Source organism: Vulpes vulpes, chromosome 13 (assembly GCF_048418805.1).
Source record: "Vulpes vulpes isolate BD-2025 chromosome 13, VulVul3, whole genome shotgun sequence".
NCBI classification, from domain to species: Eukaryota; Metazoa; Chordata; class Mammalia; order Carnivora; family Canidae; genus Vulpes; species Vulpes vulpes.
This window is the reverse complement of record NC_132792.1, coordinates 140507961-140535694: the sequence shown is the minus strand read 5'-3', so window position 1 is coordinate 140535694 and position 27734 is coordinate 140507961. Positions and strand designations below refer to the sequence as shown.

Genomic DNA, 27734 nt, shown 5'->3' with positions numbered 1-27734 from the left:
TATTTGAATGCAATTGACTTCTAAATCTGTAAGAGAAGAAAGTAGAAAGCTATATTTTTGCTATCTTATAAAATTGTTTTTATATAATCTATTGGCTCTCGGTTTCTTTGTATGGCTTTGAGTTACTGTTTGGTGTCACTTCCTCCCAGCCAAAGCTTTCCTCATTATTCCAGTGAATGCTTCTCTCCTGGCAAAAAATTCTTTCAGGCTTTATTGATGTGAGAATGTCTTTATTTCTCCTTCACTTGGAGGATAATTTGTTGGATATAATATTCTTGGTTAATAGTTTTGTTCTTTCAGCATTTTGAATATGTCCTCCCACTACCTTCAAGCCTCTGTTCTGACGAGAGGTGAGATTTTAATCTTATTGTGGTTACCTTACACAGAATGAACTTTTTTTTCTCTTGTGACTTCCAAGACTTGGTCTTGGATTTTCAGCAGATGGACTATGATGTGTATAGATTTGAATCTCTTTGTATTTATCCCACTTGAAATTGGTTGAGCTTTTTGATATGGTTTTAATCAAATTTGGGGAATCTTTAGACATTGTTTCTTCAAATATTCGTTCTTTCCTTTTTTTCCTCTCTTTTCTGCTGAGATTCCATTTACACAGCCTATTAGTATACTTGATGTTGTCTCCCGGGCCTTAAGGCTTAGTTAAATTTTCTTCATTCTTTTTATTTTTCTTTCTGTTCTTCAGATTGAATCATCTCTATTCCCATATATAAATCCACTGATTTTTCTGAAAGTTTAAATGTGCTGTTATCCTCTGTAGCAAATTTTTCATTTCAATTATGGTTTAACGCCAGAATTTCCATTTGGTTATTTTTTCTATTGTCTATACCTCTTTATTGCTATGTTACTGTGTCATACTTTCCTCCAATTCTTTCTGGTTTTCTTTAGTTCTGTGACCATGTGTATAACAGATGCTATGAAATATTTGTCTGTTATGTTCATAATCAGGAGTCCTGCAGAGATAGTTATTATTGGTTGCCTTTCCTTCCTGTGTCTGGCTTACATTTTCCTGGGTTTGTTTATTTTGTTTCTATTGTTGAACAGTGAAACTTTTAAGTTAGGTATTGTAGCAACCATAGAATCTCATCCTTCTCCCGGGAGGGTTACTCTTTGCTCTTTGTCTTAGTGGCTTCTTCTGCTTGTTCTATGGAGTCTTAACCCACAGTGTTCAGACTCTGACACTCTGATGTGTCAGCACAGTTTTCACTTTTCATTCTTATTTTGAAGCCTAGTTCCCCTAGGTGCTGCCCTTGGGTCAGCATATTTCTGTTGTTAGCTAGTGATTGGCAAATGTTTGCTTAGACATCTTGAGCAAGTAAGTCTACCTTGTGCTGTTTAATCAGCATGTGGCCTGGAGAATTTCAAATACAAGGAAATTATGAGTTCTCCCTGGTTTTTACTTTCTGCATTTGCAAGGCCTCACTCTTAGTGGGTATTTTGCTAAGTCCTCTGAGCTTTCTTCATAGGGGGTATAGTATTGCATATACACACAGCCTTCCAGACTAGGAATAAGTGGGCTTTAGCAACCGTGCTCTTTGCTTATCTCCTCCTCCGAAACTTGCTATTAAATTTCTAAAATGGTCTGCAGTTTTTGTAGTTCTTCCAACCAATATGGACTCGATGCTAGTATTAAACTTCCCACATTGTTTGCTGCTGTGTCTCTATTTTTTTTAAGATTTTATTCATTTATTCATGAGAGACACACACACAGACACACACACAGAGAGAGAGAGAGAGAGAGAGAGAGAGAGAGAGAGGCAGAGACACAGGCAGAGGGAGAAGCAGGCCCCATTCAAGGAGCCCGATGCCGGACTCAATCCCGGGACCCCAGGATCATGCCCTGGGCCGAAGGCAGGCACTAAACCACTGAGCCACCCAAGGATCCCCTCTCTATTGCTTTCGATAATATCCCTGGGCATGGAACTTTCTATACTTTGTTCCAAATACAGTTATTTCCTTCACCCTCAAACAGAAAGGCAACAAAGCTGTAAATCCACAGGACTGCTCTATCTTCCCAGCTAGAACTTCTATGCTGAAGAACTGGAGGATGGTAGATGCAGTTTCTTGCTAAAATATCATAGATTCTCATTGCTCTTACTGAAATTTAATAGATTTAAAAAAAAAATTGAAGTGTGGTTGATACACAATGTTATATTAGTCTCAGGTATATAACATAGTGATTCAACAAGTTTATATGTTATGGTATATGCTATGCTCACCACCATGTGGCTACCACCTGTCCTAATATATCACCATTACAATGTATAATTATAAGGCACAATTATATGCCTTAGCAGACTTCTAAAAAATAAGTGCTTTTGAGGTGTTCCATGCCCTTTGATTAGTTTCCAGAATTGATGTTTATAACTCTGACCAATTTTATCTGCTTTTTAGAAAGAAGATTTCCTAAGTTCCTCATTCTGCCATTTTGGAAGTTGGCACACCTACATGTTAAATTTCAAAGTGAAACTTGAAAGTGGAAGCTTTGGTCAAGACTCTATGATAAAAGAACGACGAAATCAAATACTAAAGTAGTTTGTGATACAGCCTGTCCTTTTACATTTTGAGTAAAGCAGGTGGACAAGAACAGTATTTAACTCTCAAATTACATGCCACCTACTTCACCAGTCTTAAGGCTCAGAATAGCAGGTATGTGGGGAGGACTTTAAGAGGGTTTTGTGTTGTTGTTTGTTCATTTGGGAGATAACTGATTGGAGTAGAATCCTTTTGGAATCCTTCCTTGGTGAGGAGATCTGGAAGAAATATACCTCCTAACCCCTAATCAAGAGAGGGGCCTTTAAAGAGACTACTCAGGGGATCCCTGGGTGGCGCAGCGGTTTAGCGCCTGCCTTTGGCCCAGGGCGCGATCCTGGAGACCCGGGATCGAATCCCACGTCGGGCTCCCGGCGCATGGAGCCTGCTTCTCCCTCTGCCTATGTCTCTGCCTCTCTCTCTCTCTGTGACTATCATAAATAAATAAAAAAAATTAAAAAAATAAATAAATAAAGAGACTACTCAGAGTCTATCAGAGAGTTTAATATGCATGTCCTACATAGGCTGGTGTCTAGTTGGGCCTGAGAAACATAAAGGGCACAAGTAGCTGAATGGAGAGTTTCATTTGGGAAGCAGTTGTACTCTCTCTGTTGAGTATTCTCTGCAGACTGAAGAGAACTGAGTGAAAGGATCTTAAATCCTATACAGAGGTTTTGCCTGGTAGGGTGAAAGAACCACAGAAGAAGACCTGTGGACATAGACCACAGGGTGCATGGGGGCTTAGAAGAAAGTATAAGCCTCCAGCTATAATAGAGATGCATTGCTACATTCCAGAAAATACAAGGAAGAGATCTCAAAAGTAGAGTGTCCTAGAATAATTTGCAAAAGCATCTATTTATGAGAAAAAGAATCAGCTTTAATATATACCAGGCCCAGGGTTCACAAAACCTGCTTATGATAGTATAGTGAAGTAGTAACTTTCTTGCTCCTGTATCTTTCTCCAGCTCGGAGGTGTTAAAAACCAGAGTTCATGAGTTAGAAGGGTTAGGCTGTAGACAGAGGCAGAGAGAAGGGTTAGGCTGTAGACAGAGGCAGAGAGAAGGGTTAGGCTGTAGACAGAGGCAGAGAGAAGGGTTAGGCTGTAGACAGAGGCAGAGAGAAGCCAATGACCTTATCTTTCCCTGCTATAGTTGCAGAGGAGAAAAATTTCAACTCTAAATCAAGTTGAATTTTGGATGAATACATGGGCCTAGCATTTTAATTTCTAAATAGGCATATTTAGAAATTATATATATTAGAAATCAAATTAGAGATTAAATATATGTATATATATAAATTAAATATATATAAATATATATGTGTGTGTATATGTATATATATCTCCAATTTTTTAGAAACATTCTGAGGCTGACCAAGGTTTCACCAAAGTAGGAGAAGACATAGCCTTGAGTGGATTTAAAGAGCAAAAGAATGTTTCTCTAGGATTAAATGCCATGAATTATATATGTTTACTATCTACCTTTTATTTTATTTTTTAAGATTTTATTTATTTATTCATGAGAGAGAAGGCAGAGGCATTGGCAGAGGGAGACGCAGGCTCCTCGCAGGGAGCCCGACGTGGGACTCGATCCCAGAACTAACTCCGGGATGATGCCCTGAGCCAAAGGCAGACGCTCAACTGCTGAGCCACCCAGGCGTCCCTGTCTATTTACCTTTTCATTTCTAACCTAATAGACATGGACAGTTAGCTATCATAAACATATCTCCTGCTTTTAGCTTAATATTTGGGCTGTCTCTGTTCAGATCTTCCTGCAGGATACAGTAGTAACCGTGGTGGTGAATAGGTAGGTGGTGAGCGCAGTGATTATGAATGGGGTTGCTGGAAATAAGAAGAGGAAATAAAGCTGCTGACACCAAACTTTGGGTGCTAGCAACACATTTCCTCTAAACATTTTGAGTACTAGTCTCATCTCTTCTGAAATATATCAGTTCTGCTTTTTTAAGAGAGAGAGAGAGAGAGAGATTTAACATCCATGGACATTAGGAATGAAAGAGAGAGACCTCAAAAGAGAGTGCCAGTACTATTTTCTAAATTTCCTTCATACAGAAACCTGACCGTGTGTAATATTCATCCATTCATCCATCCATCCAACAATATTTATTCTGAACCTACTACATTTTAGGCTCTGGGCATTAGGGATAACTCTATGAATAAGACAAATGTGATCCCTGACTTTATGCATCCCTTAGTTCTCTCAGGAAAGGCAGACCTTATGTAAGTTGAGTGAAAGACTTGAGCCGGAGTGCAAAGTGCAAATGGAATCAGTAATAGGCAGATCAGACATACTTTGAAGATCATGGAAGGTTTCTCTGTGGAAATGACACTTAAGCTGAGTCCTGAAGAAAGGGTGATTGGGCTTCTCCTCTATTTCCAACCTCACCATTCATGAGTCCCTCATCTCTCAGTTTTTCAAACAACCTGCCTGGAACACAACATTCTGAACCCACTCCCTCCTGTCCCTCCAAAGCTAGCTATTTTCCAGAGCCCAGACCTCAGATTACTCTGTAGTTCTGCTTTTTTGCTCACTTCTCCCATTTTATATATCTCTATTTCTAATTGTTTTCTTTATTTCTCAGATTACTTGTTGTCTGACTGCCCTCTAGAAATGAGGAAAGGGAATGTATCTAACTTATTTCACTTTTGCCTCTCCAGACACTGGAATAGTTTTTGATACATAGGAGTTATGCCTTAAATATTTGTTGAATAAATGGATGGAGAGAAGTGGTAGGTTACAGCCGTGAGTGAGCAAGAGTATGGCACCACTGAAGAAAGAAAACAGTATGGCCATAACATAGAAAGAAAAGGGAAGGATGGAGGGATAAGACTGAGGGAGTTGATAGAAATCATCTTGAAGTCATGAGACCATTAATTTCAAACTTCCATTGGCGGGCCATGAAATGAATTTAGTGAGCTACTATCATATTTAAACACATGAAATAGAATAGATAGATATAATAGAATAGATAAACACATGAATAGAACTGGATATACTCTTAGGATATACTTTCTTAGGATATACAGTTCTTTGTAAAACTGTCAAATCAAATTTGTTTCATTATTTTGTTTATGTGTGTGTGTGTTGTGATATGAAAAGGTTTTCCTACTTTGGATGGCATAAATAGGTATGAAAGCCACACAATAGATATGAAATAGAAAGATTTCTAATTTTAGAATAAAGGAATAAGAAACCACTGGAAATATTTTTGTAGGGGAGTGAGTTTCAAGATTCCTTTCCAACTCTCGACATTAATTATAGTGTTGTTGCTTTTGCAACATGTGAGTGTGAAGTACCAGGCTAGGCTGTAGTTATTGCCACCTCAAGGTTACTTTATGCTTATCCTACATGTATCCTTTCTGACCACAACACTAGGATACTAGAAGTCAACCACAAGAAAAAAAATCTGAAAAGACCACAAATACATGGAAGTTAAATAACATGCTATTAAACAATGAATGGGTCAACCAGGAAATAAAAGAAGAAATTAAAAAAGTACATGGAAACAAATGAAAATAAAAGCACAATGTTTCAAAACTTTTGGGATGCAGCAAGAGTGGTTCTAAGAGAGAAGTTTATAGCAATTCAGGCCTACCTCAAGAAGCAAGAAAAATCTCAAGCAACCTAACCTTGTACCTAAAAAGCTAGAATAAAGAGCAACAAACCAAATCTAAAACTAACAGAAGGAAGTACATAGTAAAGATTAGAGCAGAAATCAATGATACAGAAACTAAGAAAACAATAGAACAGATCAATGAAACCAGGAGATGGTTCTCTGAAAAAAATCAATAAAATTGATAAACCTCATCAAGGTTTACACAGACACCAGACTCATCAAGGAGAAAAGAGAAGGGACCCAAATAAACAAAAAGCACAAATGAGAGGAGAAATAACCAGCACCACAGAATTATAAACAATTAGCATACAGTTTTTCATAATATTGTAACATATTGGACAACCTAAAAGAAATGGATGAATACCTAGAAACATAAATGACCAAAACTGAACCAGGAAGAAACAGAAAATTTGAAAAGACTGATAGCCAGCAAGGAAACTTAATCAGTAATCAAAAACTCCCAACAAACAAAAGTCTAGGATCAGATGGCTTCACAGGCAAATTTTACCAAAAATTTCACCTAACTTTTAAAGAATTAATACTTATTTTCAAACTATTCCAAAAAATAGAAGAGGAAGGAAAACTTCCAAACATTATCCTGCCAACATTATCCTAATAGAAAAACCAGATACAATTTTTTAGTACAAGGCAATATCCCCATGGAGCAAAAATACAAAAATCCTCAACAAAATACTAACAGACCAAATCCAACATTATATTAAACATTATATTAACATTATATTAAACATTATATTAAAATATTAAAATATTAATATTAATATAAAATATTAAAATAAATAAAAAACATTATATTAAAAAATTTACCACAAGGAAAGGATAATCTCAAATCAATCAGTGTGATCACATCAATAAGGAAAGGATAAGAATCATGTGATCATTTCAATAGCTACAGAAAAAGTACAAAATCCATTCGTAATAAAAACCCTCAACAAAGTAGGTTTAGGGATCCCTGGGTGGCGCAGCGGTTTAGTGCCTGCCTTTGGCCCAGGGCACGATCCTGGAGACCCGGGATCAGATCCCACGTTGGGCTCCCAGTGCATGGAGCCTGCTTCTCCCTCTGCCTGTGTCTCTGCCTCTCTCTCTCTGTGTGTGACTATCATAAATAAATTTAAAAAAATTTTTTTTAAAAAACAAAGTAGGTTTAGAGGGAACATACCACAACATAATAAAGGCCATATATGAAAAACCCACAGGAAGGAGTATCCCATAGGAAAAGGATAGTAAATGGTGCTGGGAAAACTGGACCACTTTCTTACACCAGACACAAAAATAAATTCAAAATGGATTAAGGGCCTAAATGTGAGACCTGAAACCATAAAAATCCCAGAGAAGAACACATGCAATAACTCTTTGACCTTGGCCATAGCAACTTCTTTCTAGATAAGTCTCCTGAGGCAAGGGAAACAAAAGCAAAAACTACTGGGACTTCATCAAAATAAAAAGCTTGTACATAGCTCAGCAAACAATCAACAAAACTAAAAGGTACCCTACAGAATGGGAGAAGAAATTTGCAAATGACATATGCTACAAAGGGTTAGTATCCAAAATACATAAAGAACTTCTCAGGGTGCCTGAGTGGCTCAATTGGTTAAGCATCTGACTTTAGATCTTGGCTCAAGTCATGATCTTAGGGAAGGGGCAGAGAGACAAGGAGAGAGAGAATCTTAAGAAGGCTCCATACCTAGAGCAGAACCCACTGTGGGGCTTCATCTCATGCCCTGAGAAGGGATGCATGTGCCCCCATTTTTATTGCATTTACAATAGCCAAGATATGGAAGCAGCCCATGTGTCCATCAATTTTTGAATGGATAAAGAAGTTGGTGTGTGTGTGTGTGTGTGTGTATACACACATACACACAATGGAATATTCAGCTATGAAAAAGGATGAAATAATTTGCAATTACATGGATGGAGCTAGAGGGTATAATGCTAAGCAAAATAAGTCAGAGACAAATACCGTATGATTTCACTCATATGTGGAATTTGAGAAATAAAACAAATGAGTAAAGGGGAGAAAGAGGGAGAGGAAGACAATCCAAAAAACAGACTTAACTATAGAAAACAAACTGTTGGTCCCCAAAGGGGAGGTGGGGTAGTGGATGGGTAAAATAGGTGATGGAGATTAAGGTGTAGACTTGTGGTGATGAGGACCTGGTGATGTATGGAATTGCCAAATCACTTTGTTGTAAACTTGAAACTAATATAACACTGCATGTTAACCAACTGAAATTAAAACAGAACTTAAAAAAATTTTTAAAGAAGGAAGGCCTGCATGCATTGAGTATTTACTATGTTACAGGCACCTTTCACCATAATTAATTCATTAGTCCTCACTACAACATACAGTACATTCATAGTACTATTCCCATTTATGGTGGAATACACTGGATCTTAAAATGTGAAACTGAAGTTTGAATTGAGGTCTTTCTAATCCCATATCCAGTGGTATTTTGACCAAATTATACTGCTTCGATGAAGAAAATAATATGATTTTCCCTCAGGCATTGTATCCCTGATAGTATCTTGGCATTACTGTACAAGCATATGGACTTTTCAGCTTCTGGAAAGGGAATTCTCAGGAATCACCAGTGATGCAGCAACATAAAGGCTTCCTGCTCTTGGGTCTAGGAGTTTCATATGGCCTATCATGTACTTGAAAGAAGAATTCTGTTAAGAAATTGCTTCACTTCTAAAGGGTGGTAATATAGGGGAAATGTACATTTTCATCAAGATGGAACAGTACATTATAAGAAGATAGAAATCAACTTTTAGTAATTACAAAGTAAGTGATTAAAAGAAATGTTTTATTTAAAAAATATTTTTTTCTAGTAAAATTAATGATTCTTGATGAACCAGAACAAGGAAGAAAGGAGATTTTCATTTTATACAATTTTTAAATAGAGAACTATGAGTGATTTTTATCTTTCTTATAATATAGCTTCATGGTTTTCATATTACAAATAATGAAGCCAGAGTGGTAGAAAAAATGCAAAAGACACATGTGAAAAAGGACTATTATCCAAAATATACAGAACTCTTAATATTTAACAGAAGACAAACAGCCTGATTTTTAAAATGGACAAAAGACCTTAACAGACACTTCACCAAAGAAGATAGATAGGTGGCAAATAAACATATGAAAAGGAAATCACATCATATGTCATCAGGGAAATGCAAATTAAAACAACAGTGAGATTCCACTGTATACCTATTAGAATGGCCAAAATCTAGACTGCTGACAACATACACTGTAGGTGAGGATGTGAGCAACAGAACTGCTGAGTATTGCCGGTGGGAATGCAAAATGGTACAGACACCCTGAAAGATAGTTTGGTGGTTTCTTATAAAATGAAACATATTCTTCTATTTGATTCAGCATATAGAAGAATATATTTGGCACTTGATATTTACCCAAAGGAAATGAAATCAATCTTATGTCCACAGAAAAAGTTGTACATAGATGTTTATAGCAGATTCATTCACAATTGCTAAAATTTGGAAACATCCAAGATGTTCTTCAGTAGGTGAATGGATAAACTGTGGTACATCCAGACCATGTAATATTATGCAGATCTAAAAAAAAAAGAGAGTTATCAAGCCATGAAAAGACATGGAGAAAATGTATTAAATACATATTACTAAGTGAAAGAACCCAATCTGAAAATCTGAAAAAGCCAATGTGAAAAATCACATACTATGTGATTGCCACTATGTGACATTCTGAAAAAAAGCAAAACAATGGAGACAAGTAGAAAGATAGGTGATTGCCAGGGGTTGAAAGATAAGGAGGAAAGAATAGACAAAGATTTTTCACGGTGTGAAAATACTCTTATGATACCATAATAATGGATACATGTCATTATATATTTGTCAAAACCCATAGAATGTAGAACAGGAAGAGTGAACTCTAAGATAAACTATGGTCTCTGTGTGATGATGATGTATTAGTGCAGGTTTATCAGTTGTAACAAACGTCCCACTATAGTAGGGGATGTTGGTAAGGAGAGAGACACTGCATGTGGGGCTGAAGGGCAGAGAGTATATGGGGAGATCTCTGTACCTTCCTCTCAATTTTGCTGTGAATTTAAAATTGCTCTAAAAAATATTAAGCCTTTAAAAATAAAGGCAGGAATAAATAAATAGATGCTATTCTTTTTGCTTAGAAAATGATGAAGTGAATTTAAAAATTCAAAGGCACTTCATGAGATCGCATTTGTGTAAAAACAAAATTCAAATCCTTTCTTTTCCTTTTTACTTTAAATATATGAATATGCATTGGATAGTCTGGAAAGCTACACATCAAAATAAAATCGTGATTATATTTTATTCTTGATTTGTTTCCATGGTTCATATTTGTAAAATTAACCATGAGTTATTTTATATAACTTTAGAAATGTGATGTTTAAAAAGAAAAGAAACATTTGAAAAATTTTTAATACATTTTATTCTGAAATAAAAATGTTTTAGAATTTATGTATTTATCATAAACAACAAAGACATTTGAAAAGGTGTTCCAAATTAGATGTGACACATATAGAATACTAACATTTAGGTATATGTTGGGGGGGAAATATCTATGATGGAAGAACAAAATGTTTATTGAATATTTTTTAAAAATTTTAAATACTATAGAATAATTGTAGAAGAAAGCAAAGTATATAAAGTATTTTTTCATATTTTTCATTCCTTTTTAACTGCTTCCAGATTAAACTGGTATTTTAGAATGAGTAAACTTTTTAAAATATATCAGCGCTGAAGTGGAAATTCAACATGAATGTATCTTTAAAGTTCTTAACAAATAGCTAAGGTAAAAAATGTTCCTTTCTTATGAATTTGTGTAACACTGGCCCAATTGAGAAAACAATGACATGTGGCTTTTTAATGAGAAACAGTACAAAAAAAAAAAAAAAAAAAAAAGAAACAGTACAAAAATAATTTTAATTTTTTTGTAAGTTCAAGGAATGTCTCATGAAATACTTGGCCAATGCAAAAAAAAAAAAATCTGGAGTTTCCTAATAACTACTAACAGAATAAATTTGAACAAATAAATATGGAAATTTAGCTGTACTATCAAAATATGTTTACCCTTTCCCTAAGTTATGTGTGTATACTCGGTCATGTAAACAATTGGGAACTCAGTCTATCTGGTTCCCTTGGGTGGACTTTTACTTCCTAAGATTCATATTTATCATAATTTAAATCTTAGAACTGCATCCAAGAGGAAGCTTAACAATAGTGATTGTTTATTTTGTAGGTTTTAAAGAAGCTTGAGTGCCAGAGAAGACCTTTGAAGTGTGAAGAGATTTCCTGTAATTAAAACCAAAATGTCATTTATAGATCCTTATCAGCACATTATAGTAAGTCACTTACTGTTTATATGTCCTTTCTGGGAGGGAGGGAGATATACTTCTGTGCATGAGTATTGGTAGCATTGGCTAATAAAGTAAAAGTCTATGACAAATCCAGAACCAGAGATACTTGGAGGGGAAAAAAATGCCAAAACATGTGTAACAATACAGAACTTCCATGGAACGATAAAAAACGAGGTTACCACTTAGCAATGATCTGTCTATGGATGTTCTACCCTTACTACTAATAAAAGAATTATTGAATTGAAGGCTATATTTTGATATGTGTTGCCAGGGTAAAGCATTCTGTAAACTTTCTCTTTGCTATGCTTAAACCAATAGATGGTTAGTTTATAGTCAAGAGTAACTTCAAATTTTAGTATGTATTTTTCAAAACTTAATTGGAAGTATACACCTTCTTTTCTGATTGAAAAAGCAGGGATTTCTCTGCTGAATTCGACTTGAGATCTAGTTAGATTTTTGGACTGGAAATAGTTTTTATGGATATTAAGGAACAATCCAGAGTCTTATTATTACTTAAAATGAAGCACTTGTTCTCTTACCCTACATCCTCCTCTAGCTACCATCCTTTCTCTGTCCCTGCATGGAGAGCAAGGATTAACATACTACAGTTGTTTTCTAGTGTTTTCTTGTGCTCTATTCATAACTCATATCATTAAAAACTGGACTCAGCTTTTCCAATTCACAAAAATAGCCTCCTCAGGGGCCTCTTTTGGTGCTGAATTCAAAGGACCCTTCAGTAACCACCACAACCCGCCCATCAACACCCCACCCCAACCTTCCCCAACCTCCACTGGTCATTCTCTTCTTAAAACTCTTCTCAATTTTCAGATTTCTCTGTTTCTGTTTCCTGTTTTCTTGCAATTGGTTCCTTCTCAAGAACTTTTCTTTGTAAGCTGCTCTTTCTTTTGGACCTTTTTTTTTTTTTTAATTGAGGTATAACATATATAAAGTGCATAAATCTTAGTTGTTCAGCTTGATGGATGAACCTATGTATTCCGCTCATGAAACCATCATCCAGATAAAAATACACAGCATTAAAAGTAACCCAGAAGAGTTGCTTATGTCCTTTCCAATCAATAGATTCCACAAGGTAACCAATATTTGACTTCTTTTACCATAGATAAGCGCTGCCTGTTTTTGGCCTTCATGTAGATAATCCATGAGATTCATTCATGTTGTTATAAAGCAGCAGAATTCTACCCTTTTACATTGCCATGTGATATTTCCTTATCCGAATATACTACAAGCTATCTAGTCCCCTGATAACTTATCATCTCCTCACTGAATGGCAGTGGTGCCCCTACTGTAAATCAAGCAGCCTTATGTGTGTAGCTTGATTTCTATACTGTTCTGTTGGTCTTTTAGGCTTTGTTATATAATGTCGATTGTATAATAGGTCTACCTTAATTTCTGTAGCTTTGAGATGTATCATATATTTCATAATCAGTTTGTCAATTTACACACACACATACACAAAACTACTGAAATTTTTATTGGCACTATAATGATTTTATAGACCAACTGAGGGAGAGATGATATGATAATGTTGAATCTTCCCACCCATTAATATCCCATGAATCTAATCCAAAACTAATGTTATTTAGATTATCTTTAATTCTCTTAGGAGTGTAATGTAGTTTTCAGTATGAAATCTTTTATAGTATTCCCCACCCCCACCCCCACACCTGCAATTTCAGTGACTCGTGGTCAGACTTTATACAGAAGCAGATGATCCTCCTTCTGACATATCTTCAGAAGGTCAATAGTAACCTAACACTACTACCTCACAAAGCCTGTGTCGTTCACTCACTTCATCTCATCACCTAGGCATTTTATCATCTCATATCACCACAAGAAGGAGTGTGAGTACAATACAAGATACTTTGAGAGAGAGAGCACATTCACTTAACCTTTATCACAGTATATTGTTATAGTTGTTCTATTTTATTATTAGTTATTTAATTTCTTACTGTGTCTAATATAGAAATTAAATTTTATCATAGGTATGCGTGTATAGGAAAAAAACAGTATACAGGGAGTTTGTACTATCCACAGTTTCAGGCATTCAGGCATTCATGGTGGGGTGGCAGGGAGGTTACTTGGAATGTATCCCCTGAGGCTAAAGAGGGATTACTATATATCTTTTTTTAACTGTATTTCCTGATAGTTGATGTTTTAGTGTCATTATTTATAGATTTTATTTTCCAATTAGTTTGCATTCATATCAAGATACAATTGATTTTTGTAGATCCAGTAAATTTACTGAATTTCTTTATTAATTTTAATAGTTTGAGAATAGAATAGATTCTTTTGGATTTTCAACTTATACATTACTGTTATCTGTGAATAATGCCAATTTTATTTCTTCCTTTTAAATTTTTAAATATTTATCTTTCAAGCTTTATTAATTGTAGACCATCTATTTTAGGTGTAGCACATAGGTTTGGAAATACCATATTTTCATAATTGCTAACTGAAAAATATTTTTATTTCATCTGTCTTTTGACTCATGGGATACTTAGACACGTTGTATATTAATTTTCAAACAATTGTCTTTGATTTCTAATCTAATACCAGTACATTCAGAAAACATACTCTGCATGATTTTCTGTTGTTTGTAATATATTTATACATAATTTTGGCCTAGCATATTGTCTATTTTGCTAAGTGTTCCATGTACAACAATATGTTTCATTTTCAACCTTTGCTTTATGGATTTTGAAGATATGTTATTAGTTCATATAACTTCTGGATGATATATTTTTCTGTCTAATTGATGTTTTATCATTGTAAGTCCTTTTTTTATCTCTAATAACAACTTTTGTTACTAGATTAAATTTTACTTTGTCTTTTATTATTTTGACCCTTTCCAATTTCTTTGATTAGTGTGAGCATCTTTTTATGTTCAAATTTATACTTTTCCTTATATTTAAGGTGTGATGTTTGTGAAAAGCATATAATCAGAGTTTAAAATGAGATGATCTTTGTTTTTTGAAACAATATCCTACTTTCCACAATTATGGTTTTCTATACATGCATTTAAACAATGAAATAAAATTGTTTTTTGATATAAATGAAGTTTCTATATGTTATGTGCAGATTAATTTCTTTCTCACCCCACCACCTCAAGACAAGTTATGAATTTCTATAACTCTCAGAGAATTTAATCAATGTGTGCATTCTTAAACTTTAGCATGAAATTCAGCACTAAGAACTGAAAAGGAAGAAGAAGGTAAGGTTAAGGTCTATAACCCTGAGCTTAAGACAAAGACCAACAATAATTTTGAATGCTAACATTTGGACTTTCAATTCATTCTGCCTATAAAAATATTTTATTTTATTTTTTCCCTGAGCACTTAAAATTATTCATTGTTTGCCCATTGTGTACCACTCCCTGTCAGTTGTGAATAGGTACTGGGGTTGCAAAATTGTGTCAGACATATTCCCTGAACTGACCTTATGGCTAGCAGAAAAACCATTTATCTAACACTAACCATACTTTTAGAAAGGGCTCTGATTAGAGACAATGAAGATTATTCTGGGAATATACAACATGAATAATTAATAATAGGAATCCTCCTGAAATTCCTAGTGGGAGTGACGTATAAGCATAGACCTGACGATTTAGTACAAGTTAAGTGGAGAGGGAGAACATTACTTCTTTTCTGGATTGGAAAAAAGCAAATGTGAGGTAGTCTGGAGATGAGAAAGCTCACTTAAGAAAATGAAAGAAGTTCAGTATGGTTGGAGTATAATACACTTCAAAGAATATCCTCATTTCAAATGTCCTTCACTCTCCTACCTAAATCTGACCAGGTCTTATTAGTGACCACTGTACAGTCCCCACACATCACTTGTCAGATGACCTTGTGAACTGGCCATTTAATTTCTCCTTTTAACATGGCAGAGTTTATTTAAAAATCAAACTGCTTCTGGATATGTTAAAACTCATTGCTGTCACCTTTTCTATCAAATTTGAGCTAGAGCTAAATATTTAGGACATAGTAATTGCCTATGTGGCATCGTGATATGATGAAGCATGCAAACCACAGATCTGTATCACAGGTTTTGTTACCTTTCCCAGCGTCAGAGTGGGACATTTATAGCACTTTTAATTGGGGATCCCTAAGAGTTTGTTTTTTTTTTTGTGCCTCAAGGCACACAAGATAGGCCTTATTTTCACTACACCTGCGATGCAGTGACATGTTGGGGAATCCCATGGGCTGATGCAGCAATTGACAGCCAGCAGGTTCTCTTTCTTCCAGGGCTGGCTTTTAGGAACTTGGTACAAAATGGAGTGATAAACATATCTCAGAATTCAGTTTCCATATGATTAGAGTCACTGTGAATAACTTCTTAGCCTGGAGGATGTTTATGTCTCCAGGATTTATTGAAATTCTCTTGGACCAATTTTACAAGGATAGGTCAAGTATAAATCATTTATAAAAATTTCCATCTTTTTGCTCTGCAAATGAGTCACTTCCCTGGAGTGAAAAAGAATCCACACCTCTTCCCACCACTTATTAGCAATGGAGGGCCACTGTCCCACATCCACAGAAACTAAGGTTGTCTTCACATTAGACAGCCAACCACATGGGTAGGCTAACATGAATGCCTGCTAAAATACAGGAGCCTTTTGAAAAAACATCTTTGTGGGGTGACTGGAAATTTTACCAAGAAGGTAGAAATATACTATTCTTGATTATTACAGTAACATAGTGGGGGGTGAGCAACACTGGGTAAGTAATCAAAGAACTAGTATTCTAGTGGTAGTTCCTGTCTTCAGTTACGTGCTCATGAGCACTTAAACTGAGTTTTAGCTCCTTCTTGTGGAAAACAGGGTATGAATAGTACCTGCTGTGTCTGCTTCACAAGGTTCTTAGAAATAATAAGTTATTATGTGTATAAAGTATTCTCTAGACACAGTAAAGAAAGTTGTTTCCAGCCAAGGGACATCTGCTATTGAGAAATAAACAACAACAACAACAACAACAACAACAACAACAAAAAACATAAAGGTGGCAAACTCCTATAGCAAAAGCCTAGCACTGTGCAAAACTAATAATGAGTTTTTATGGCAAATAGCGTATTTGTTGTTGTTTTGTACAAAAGTGGAAAAGAGGATGGTTAGTGATAAGCTTCTAACCTTTCCCTGATACCAGTTATTCTTTAAGGTGCAGTCTATGGAATTTTCGACTTAAAACAGGAGGGTGGTTTACTAGGATCCTAATCCTTAGAAGGCTCACACTCTCTCAAGGCTGCTCAGTCTCAGCTACCTCGTCTCTGGATCACGAAATGCTCCTGCAGCAAAACTGTGCTTACCACTCTAGGTTTTTTGTGCTTTCTTTGGCTTTTTGATCTCTTCCCTGGTACTTAAGGCCTTTCTATTGTGTTAGTTCTTTGCTGCTATGTTATTCTGTGTTCTCTAGGGACACAGAATCAAGAGGAAATAGAGAGGGAGATAGACAGAATCTTAATTTAGCTTCTAAACAACAGAAATTTATTGCTCAGAGTTCTGGAGGCTGGGAAGTCCAAGATCAAGGCACCAGCATAGTTGCATTTGGTGAGGGCTTTCTTCCCTGGTTTGCAGCCACTCTGTCCTCACAAGGTAGAAGAGGCAAGGAGTCTGTCTAGATTCTCTTTAATAAAGGCACTAATCCATTCCTGAGAGTTCCTTACACTTACCAGAGCTCTCATCTTGTAATCTTTGAGGGGTGAGGATTCCGACATACGAATTTAGAAGAACACAAACATTCAGACCATAGCAGGTCAATCTAGACATGGAGATTTATTTTGAAGACTTGTCTCAAATGGTTATGAAGGCTGCAAAGTCATACAGTCTTCCATCTGCAGACTGGAGACCCAGGAAAGACAGGGGTATAATTCAGTCCACTACAGGAAGCTTGAGAACCCAGGGGGCTAATGGTATAAATAGAATAGCCATCCAACATCAGAAGGTGAAATGAGGCAGTTCAGTTTGAGCAGTAAGACTGGAAGAAAAGAGGCAAATCCCTCTTGTTCTATTCAGGCCCTAGACAAATTGGAGGGTGCCAGTCCACACTGGGGAATGCCATCTGCTTTTCTGAGTCACTGATTCAAATTTAATCTCGTTGGGAAAGACCCTCACAGACTCACACCCAGAAGTAATGTTTGATCTGAGCACCCTGAGGTCAGTCATAGTCACTTTTTAGAAAATCTTTATTTATTTTGTAAAAACTTACTCAGTTTTTAGTTACTTTTTGTGAGAAGTATTTATGTAGGAAGTATCTTATGACTGTTTAATCTACCATTATTACAAGTGGAATTCCCCCTGGGATGCCTGCCTTTGGCTTAGGTCATCATCCCAGGGTCCAGGGATCAAGCCCCACATCAGGCTCCCGGCTCAGCAGAGTGTCTGCTTCTTCTTCTTCCTCTGCATGTCTGCCTCCCCCTGCTTGTGTTCTGTCTTTCAAATAATAAAATATTTTTAGAAAATAAGATTTAGGTGCTAAAAATTTGAGTGACTTGAATTTTAGGTATCTTGGAGATGTTGTAGTCACTATAAGTTTATGGTGAATATGCCATTAAGTGACTATTTTAGATGCAAACTATGTCACTATCAAATTTTTTCTGTACTAGTTTTCTGCTAAAGCAGTCTCAGTAATCATTTATTATGATATGTTATTACTGTATTTGATATATATTTGTTGTGTAAGTGGGGAAAGCTTCCTGTTCACTAGAGAGAAGAAACCCAAGTCTTATTTCTGATTATGATTTTCTTTTAATAAAGAAAAATCTAGGAATCCCTGGGTGGCGCAGCGGTTGGCGCCTGCCTTTGGCCCAGGGCGCGATCCTGGGGACCCGGGATCGAATCCCATGTCCGGCTCCCTGTGCATGGAGCCTGCTTCTCCCTCTGCCTGTGTCTCTGCCTCTCTCTCTCTCTCTCACTGTGTGCCTATCATAAATAAAAAAAAAAAGAAAGAAAGAAAGAAAGAAAAATCTAGCTCTGCTAGAGCTAACAAATTCTGTTGACAAATTACGTGTTTGGGACATTAGGATAATTTGTGCTTATGGCAATCCATGACTGAGAATTCTCAAAGCAAGTTTAGGTAGCATTATAGATTTTTAGTAGATAAATTGGACGCTCTTAAAAAAAAAAAAAAAAGAGTAACACAATACCTGTGCCTCTCAAAGTTTTAGAATGAAACTCCACACCAGGAAATGAAACTAAAAATAGGTATCTTATCTAAAAAAAACCAAAAAAACCAAAAAAAACAAAAAACTATCCTAACTCTTAGATGACATCCGTGCAGCAATTCTTTTAAAAACATTTCTGAGATCTGTCTGAAATTGTCTGTTGCTGATAGTGATGATTGCAATCTCTGGGTTCAGTAAATGAGATTCTCCAGTCTTTATCATACTAACAGACTGGTTTTAGTTTGAGTTAAAGTTAGGCAATGGCAGTTAAGAAGAGAAAGAAAGATATTTATTTGCATGCAGAATCTTCCTCCTCTTCCATCAGATTTATTTTATGATTGTTTCTTTGGTTCTTCTTTGTAACAGCAGAACTTTCAACAGGTTAGAACAATCATCAAATTGATTTTGTACAAGCTGACTGGTTCTTTTTGCCAAAGCCCAATCATTTTAGTTATAGATGGTAATATAATTCTCCAGAATGAATTTAATGCAGTAGCTATTTTCCTAATGACTGGGAAATTGTAATTGTGAAAAGAAAAAGGGTTGTGATTTTCACTGTGGAAAAGATTAGGGATGAAAAAAAGACACTCAAAGAAAGGTAATCCAAGACCTGAAGGCAAAGCTTAATCTTGTGGCTGAGTCAGTGTATTGAGCTAATATTTGACATCTCAATTGAAATATGGCATCTCTTTTTTGCCAGCTACCATTGTGCTGAGTCATTAGTTTCCTCAGAGAACAATGGTTGTGGAGTCAATAATATCATTTCCTTTGGTACCACCTCTGAGACATAACCAAAAGTCTCCTATCCAAGTTGAAAGCTAGCCTCATCCATGCTAGTTTGAATTTATATGTGATACTGGCCCCAGGAAACAAGAGAATTATCAAAAGATATTTGTATAGTTCTTGATTAACACTAAATATTTTACTCCAAGAGTTTGTACTTACTTTATAGATACTATGATCTTAACAGCTCTTAGAGCGTGATTTTGACGCTCCTGTTCTGAAAAATAATTTACAGATAATCTGAAGATTTATGGTTTCCAAAATTAACTTATAAAAACCAAGAAGGTTGAATTGCCAGTTATTTCCTGTGAAGAGTATGCAAGTATTTCATTCATTATAGTTAAGACAGGGTTGAGGCTAATGGAAATAAAAGCAGATTAAAACAGAGCTGAATGATAGAGGAAGTAACTCAGTTACCAGAGGAACTTCAGATCAACTACAGATATAATAGACTGATTATAACTACTCACTTTGATAAATGGAAACAACTTTTTTTCACTATTAAGGTATTGATGTTTGGTGTTAGTCTCTGTGTAAGTAAAGGAATATACAGAGTAAGGACAATGACGACAAGAATGGATTCTAATATAACTTTAATTTTTACTATCTATGAGATGCTGGGAAATTATTTAACCTCTCAGAATCTCACTTTAGTCTTATATAACTACAAATAATGCCTACTATATAGGATTGTTGCAAAAATTAAATGAGAATTCGCATCTAGAAGAATATGTAACATACTCAGTGAATCCTTATGACATTATCATCTCTCTGTATGTTATTTTTTTTTATAGTGTGGACATTTTTTAAAGGATTTTATTTTAATTAATCACTCCACTCAGTGTGGGGCTCAAATCCACAACCCCAGAGATCAAGAGTTGCATGCTCCACTGACTGAGCAAGCCAGGCACCCCTCGGTATATGTTATAAATAAACATTTGACATAAATACACTTGCAGTAATTTAAAAAATCATGTTAAATAATAGTGAATATTATTGCTAATAATTTTTTGTCATTAGGGAATTTGTAGGCCTTTGAAAACTCATGTGGTATTAGAAGTTCTAGGATATGAAAAGAAGAGTATAGATGATTTGGGGAGGATGTGTACATATAATATTTATTACTGAAGAGTTCACTTTAGTAGAGAAAGCTAAGCTCTAAGTTGGTTTTTCAAGAGCACTTATTCTCTTTTTAGGGGCAAGTATCATTTTGTCTAGAATTTATTATTTTATTTATTTCTTTGCAGGTGAATGTCTAGTTCTAGCACCATTTGTTAAAAGATTATCTTTTTTCCGTCATATTGCCTCTTTGCTCCTTTGTTAAAGATCAGTTGACTATATTTGTGTTAGTCTATTTCTAGGGTCTTTATTCTGTGTTGTTGATCTACTTGTCTATTTTTTCACCAATACTATACTGTTTTGTTTACTGTAGCTTTATAGTAAATCTTAAAGTCAGGTAGCATCAGTTTTCCCATTTGGTTCTTCAGTATTGTGTTGGCTCTTTTGGGTCTTTTGACTGTCCATATAAACTTTAGAATTAGTATATTGATATGCACGAAATAACTTGCTGGGATTTGGATTGGAATTGTACTGAATTTATATATCAATTTGTGAAGAACTGACATTTTGACAATATTTTGTCTTCTATCCATCAACATAGGATATCTCTCTATTTCTTCATTGCTTTCCATTCATCAGGGTTTTATAGTCTTCCTCATGTAGATTTTGTACATTTAACAAAATTTATACCTAAATTTTCATTTCATCAAATAAGTTAGGTACTATTTCTTCTGCTTCTCTCTTCTAGGAGAGATTGGAGAGTATTGGTGTAATTTCTTTCTTAAGTAGTAGAATTTAGCAGTGAATCCATCTGGGCCTGGTGCTTTCTGTTTTGGAAGGTTAAGTATTGACTCAGTTTCTTTATAGGCCTATTCAGATTGCCTGTTTCCACTAGTGTGAGTTTTGGCAGATAATGTCTTTCAAGGAATTGGCCCATTCCATCTAGATTATTAAATATGGGCTTAGAGTTGCTCATAGTATTTCTTTATTATCCCTTTGCTGTCCAGAAGCTGGAGTGAGCTTCTCACATTTATTTATGATATTTATAATTTGTGCTCTCTTTATCCTTATTTAGTCTGGTTAGAGGCTTATCAATTTTGTTGTTCTATTCAAATAACTAATTTTTAGTGTCATTGATTTTCTCTATTGATTTTCCACTTTCATTTTTATTCATTCCTGCTCTAATTTTTACTATTTTTCTTCTGCTTATTTTGAATTTAATTTGCTTTTATTTTTCTAGTAGACACTTAGATGATTGATTTTAGATCTTCTTTGGATAAATGCATATAACGAAATAATATATGAAACATCCATATGTATGAAATAATATGTCAGCATATGTATTACTTAATTTCCTTCTAAGCACTACTTTCACTGCATCCCTCAAATTTTGGTAGGTTATAGTTTCATTTCCATTTAGTTGCAGATATTTAAAAATTTCTCCTGAGACTTCTTCATTGAATATGTGTTATTTAAAAGTGTGTTATTGGGCAGCTGGGGTGGCTCAGCAGTTTAGCGCCACCTTCAGCCCAAGGCCTGATCCTGTTGACCCAGGATCGAATCCCACTTCGGGCTCCCTGCATGGAGCCCGCTTCTCCCTCTGCCTGTGTCTCTGCCTCTCTGTGTGTCTCTCATGAGTGAATAAACACAATCTTGAAAAGAAAAAAAGAAAAAAAAAAAAAAGAAATAAACCATTTCATTCTCATGGTACCTCGTGTTAATTTACTGGTATATGTGTGTATGTCCTTTAAAGGGAAAGTCCAGGGCAGCCCTGGTGGCCCAGCAGTTTAGTGCCGCCTTCAGCCCAGGGTGTGATCCTGGAGACCTGGGATGGAGTCCCACGTCGGGCTCCCTGCATGGAGCCTGCTTCTCCCTCTGCCTGTGTCTCTGCCTCTCTCTCTCTCTCTCTGTGTGTGTGTGTGTGTGTGTGTGACTATCATAAAAAAAAAATAATAATAATAATAAACTTGAATAAGAATTATCTTGAAACATTTTACATGCTTCTCTGCCTTTTTAAACAAAGTATGCTCATCTTTCGTGACCCCACTTCCTGATGTTGTGTTATAAATCTGAACATAAATTATTCTATTGACAGAGTAATAGCTTCAGAAACTGTTGAATGCTGTACAACTGTTGAGCCTGTATCTCACTACTCATTTGTCAGTATTGCCAGTATCTTAGCTCTTTAAAATCAATTATGGACTTCTAAATCAGTTAAGCAAGTCTGTTGAAGTTAGGAAAGGTAGGAGTAATCTCTTCTAAGATTAAACAGGTTTGAGCTTTAGATAAGGACTTTGTAATTTTCACTTGCTCAGAGAACTTTGTGAGTTCCTGCTTCCTTATTCTGTTTTGGTTGATAGGGTTGTTTGGTAACTACTTTCTCCTTTAGGTGAAGTATTTAATAGTCTTCTAGAATCTTTTAACATTGCTGCATATGACTTATAACAAATGCATTACAATTAATGTAAGTAGTTCACCGGTTATTGCCTTAGGTCCAAAGGATTTTGGATACTGCTCTGGAACTGTCTTGCCAAAGAAAACTTTCATTGAACAGTAACAATAAAAACAAACAAATCTGAATAATGCAAACATCTTTCTCTCTGACTTTGCCTTTCTAAGCCAGGGCTTCCTTGTCATTCAATACAAAGCCTGATTGTCTTCCTAGAAGGCCTGCAGTCCTGATTTACATTTTCCCTCAAGCTTGGTAAACCTGTCAGCAAAGAAGTTGCCGGTAGTTGTAGTAACATTTTAAAGCATGATCTAAACTTCTCAATAATTCCGTGGTGGGAGCGAGGAGAGACTCAAATAAGAAGCAGCCCTAGGATCAAAGGATGTTTCTGGTATGAATGTTACTTCCCTTCAACTGAATATTTAACTAGTCTCAAGGAAACAAGGAGAACAGTTTGCCTGGATTCTATATTGGAAGCTTGGTTTTAATTTACTGTTATTTATTTCCAGGTGGAGCACCAGTATTCCCACAAATTCACGGTAGTGGTGTTACGTGCCACCAAAGTGACAAAAGGTGCTTTCGGTGATATGCGTAAGTATCCTTATTTGCCTTTCTGTTGAAAATGAATAATAATAGTTCACTCTTTAGTTGCTCTAATTCTCAGATATAAGGGGGGGGGGGCTGTCCCTCTTTCAAATGTGGTTATCTTTCTCTAGATCTTTAAATGATAACGTTTTGAACGATTCCCTGATTCTCTGTTATCTGTTGGAATAGTGTTTTATATTGACTTTACATTAATTGAGAGTACTTGGAGTCAGGCAAAATTACAGTCTCATGACATACAGATTTTTGGAGTTAAAATAAATTCTATTTAATTCTATTTTGGAAAGAGTGCTGAGTCAAGACTTCAAACAAGCTGCCTCCAAGGCACTGTGCCTACAGGATTAAAAAATGCAGTTTCTCTAGTTCTTATGCCTTTAAGTGTGTTTACTGTGTATGGAAATAGCTATAGAAACTGGTGTAGCACAGCTCGACAGGACCTGAACCACACACAGCCTGAGGAATTTGAATTAACTTGCTGGCAGTATCCTTCTCCATGCTTTGAAAAGCAGTGTTTCTGGCTCATCTCCCTACTCAAATGGCTGGATGTCACCAAGGTGGGAATAGAAAGAATGATAAGGATTTTGATGAGGAGTTTGACAAAGTTTTAGATTATTGCTAAAACATGGGCATGGGCAATTGAGCCCTCGGCACAGGTTTTCAAGAAAGTACAGAGATTGCAGTTAATGGGGCTGGGGAACTAGGACGAGTGCCCTGACTTTGAAACTGGTGCTCAGAGGAAGGAAATGTCAGCCATGAGAGTGCAGAGCGGTCCCAGGCTGAGCAAACTGCATATTCAAGAGTGAGAGAAGAACAAGAGGAGAGGAGTGCTCATGAGGACTTAGCACAGGTTCAGCAATATTAGAAAACAGATAGCAAAGGACAAGGGGGACAGGTACTGATAGGACAAAGGCCAGGACTGAGATTTCATCAGCAATGCAATGGGAAAACTTGATGGCCTTTGAGTTACAAGGCACATGGTTGGATTTACATTTTTAAAAATGTTTGTCCTGGCCATAATAGGTTAAAAATATTAGAGAGAAATGTGGGATATACTTTTTATTTTTGAGAATAAAAATTAATAGTGAATAGAGAAATAAAAATAATACTGAACACAAGAATAAAACTCATGCTGAAAATGGGCCAACATAGAAAAGTTAAATACTTAGAAAAGAAAAATGCAAGCTCAGTGTTCAAGCCTTCAATGAATGAAAAAGAGTATGTGGGAAGTGGTTAAAAGAAGTAAAATGGGAAACAGGGCGGAGAATCTAATGGCAAGAGTTTTGGATGAGCAAAGAGGTTTTCATGAAAGGTGGAGGAACAAGGACCATTTCTTCAACTCTTCTCTGGACCAGGAATTTATATATATTAAATTTTATCCCCTACCTCAGCCCAACCCATTTAGTCACTCTCTGGTCAATGTTCTTCTGAAGTGATTCTTATTTTGCTTTTTAAAAAATAATTCTTCGCATTTTCATCATTTAAATAAGAGTTCCCTGGGAGAAAGAGAAGTCAGATCAGAAGCTATATTTAAGAACTGGTATAGTCCCCATGCCCTGGAGAAAAGGCACAGGCTCTCCAGTTCAAGAGGTTGACTCTTAGAAAAGCTGTTCTCAATTCACCCGAAGCCTATGTCAGGAACTTGCCAGGCATGCAAGTTACAGACCTAATTTGACTTTTAAAAACATATAGTTATATACAAAGCAGCAGCAACTCTTTCCCATAGTGCTGGACTCTGCCAAGCAGAGACAATGGGTGTCACTGTGTTTAAGATGAGCCCAAGAGCAGTTCAAACCCCATACTCTGTGAGTCGTCTTCAACTGCTGTGGATTTGATTTCCTAGCTGCTTCCCCCAAAGGCACAGGCACTTGGAATTTATTTAGAATTAAGGCAGGGGAGGGGTGCCTGAGTGGCACAGTCAGTTAAGTGTCTGCCTTCTGCTCAGGTCATGATCCCAGGGTCCTGGAATCCAGTCCTGAGTCAGGCTCCCTGCCCATTGGGGGGTCCTGTTTCTCCCTCTGCCTCTGCCCCTCCCCCACCCACTGTGTTCTTTGTCTTTCTCACTCAAATAAATAAAATTTTTTTAAAAAGAAAAGAATTAAGGCAGGGGAGACAGTGGTGCAGCAAATGTTATTTGAAACCTACATAAGTGACACTGATAATATACGAATGAACGGGAGGTAGTAACTTGTCTCATGAAACAAGGAAAAAGGTGCATTTTGGGTTCCCCACAGTGTGTATAGCACAGGTTAGACCCATGGTCTTTAGAAGTTTTCTTTGGAAAATGAAGGACCCATGGAAGGAATAATCACTGGCGATTAGTCACTAGAGGAGATAGGGCAGTGTTACAACATTCTGCTAATGTTTTTATTCAGCATTTGTAATTTGATTTTATTTCACTTGAATTATTACATGATTTTTGGGGGAGTGTGGAGGAGGGAATTGTTGCCAAGTCTTTGTATCAACTTATTGAGTTTATAGAAAGTCAGGAGCAGGAAAGAAGGAAAAACAAGAGAAAGTCTTAGAGAAATGAGTTTAGCAAGAACGTTAGTATGAAAAAGTGAAGGGATGATACATAGTGCCAAGCACTTTATTTTTGAGCAGTTGTAGGAGATTATCACAGTGAGGAAAGGTATTGGCATTAATTGTCACTTTTCTAAGAGGGATTTTGATGATATTGGTTGGTGAGCTGGATCAATATGAATTACCAAGTAAACTGAATTTGGGATCTTTATATGTGGAAGTTCTTTCAATATGGACAAGGATAAAGCTACAAAAAATATTGTAAGGTCTGTGAAGACCATCATAACAGAAACTTACACTCTCTTCTGCTCTTGATAGTATCTGTATTTATTTAAAAAGGCAAATTTCCATAAAGTTTTACATGTTGGTAAAGAGAAATGACAGATTACTATTGGGTTTTTTGGTTTTCTTTGTATGTGGGGGCTTTCTCAAGGGTGCCACACAAATCAAATAAAGTATTGATTCCTGGTAAAATGTCTGTATCTACCTTTTTCTTTTTATGAGATAATACTAAGATGATATCAATTTTTTATTTTGTCCCTTGATAAATCATCTAGTTCTAATTATCACCACTTAAAAATAATGTATTAAATTGCTAAACCAGCATAATAAAATTAGCAGCACCCCATGAACTGTCTTCTGAGGGGTCGGAGCTGACCTTGTAATCATAACATCTGACATATTTCCTTGTTTTCACCTGAGGGCCTTGGGCCAGCCAAGAACAGGACAGCTGCTTCCCAGACCTGGTTGCTAATCTTACTTGTGTGCTCAAATGTATCATTTATACCTGTATCCCCAGGCTAACCCTTCCTTGTATTCTTATGCTCATGTCATATGAAAAGGTAGTTTGAAGTTCATATTTGCACTTGATTCACCATAGTCTAATTTTTAAAATAAGTACTTTGCATTAATTTGACAATATTAACATAACTCTTTTAAAGCTATAGGAAGGCAGTCCCGGTGGCTCAGGGGTTTAGCGCCGCCTTCAGCCTGGGGTGTGATCCTGGAGGCCCTGGATCGAGTCCCACATCAGGTTCCCTGCATGGAGCCTGCTTCTCTCTCTCTGTCTCTCTCTTTCTCTGTCTCTCATGCATAAATAAATAAAATCTTTTTTAAAAAAAATAGCTCTGCCTTATTAAAAAAATAATAATAAAAATAAATAAATAAATAAAGCTGTAGGAAGTTGTAGTTAGATCTAACATGTAGCCAGGAGCATATTAACATTGCACCAGGTGCAAGTGTTGGATGGATATCTGATTAAACTTTGCATTAGTTATTGTTCCTTTCTTCTTCTAATAGAAGTTACATATTTGAAAATGACTACAGTGACCATAAAATTTCAGTTGGTAATACACTTTGTGCATATGTGAAACAAAAAGCATACACCCCTGGCCTCAAACCTGATTTTAAAATGGAATGAGAGAGCTGGCAAAAATGTTTTAGCTACCTCACTGAGTTTCTGCTCCTTTTAAAAAGTGTTGAGGAAAACACTGATCATATATCATAAGGGAGGCTAGTCTCAGAATCCAGAACTAGTCATGTTTCATTCTCTAAGATGAAATCAGAAAATG

General features: G+C 36.0%; 1 protein-coding gene across 7 annotated transcripts in view; it reads left to right on the top strand.

Moving 5' to 3' along the window:
• Nucleotides 1–27734, top strand: part of PLA2G4A (phospholipase A2 group IVA) — a 151571-nt gene that overhangs the window by 17178 nt on the left and 106659 nt on the right. For 4 of the 7 annotated variants that reach the window (XM_026001209.2, XM_072733147.1, XM_072733148.1 and 1 more), the window contains 3 exons: nt 2410–2664; nt 11456–11558; nt 23550–23631. In XM_026001209.2, coding sequence (XP_025856994.1) covers nt 11526–11558; nt 23550–23631 — 115 coding nt within the window. In that variant the 5' untranslated portion in view covers nt 2410–2664; nt 11456–11525. Of the gene's footprint in view, nt 1–2409; nt 2665–11455; nt 11559–23223; nt 23432–23549; nt 23632–27734 lie in introns of those variants that run through there. The other 3 variants (XM_026001210.2, XM_072733146.1, XM_072733151.1) reach the window with 2 other exon arrangements.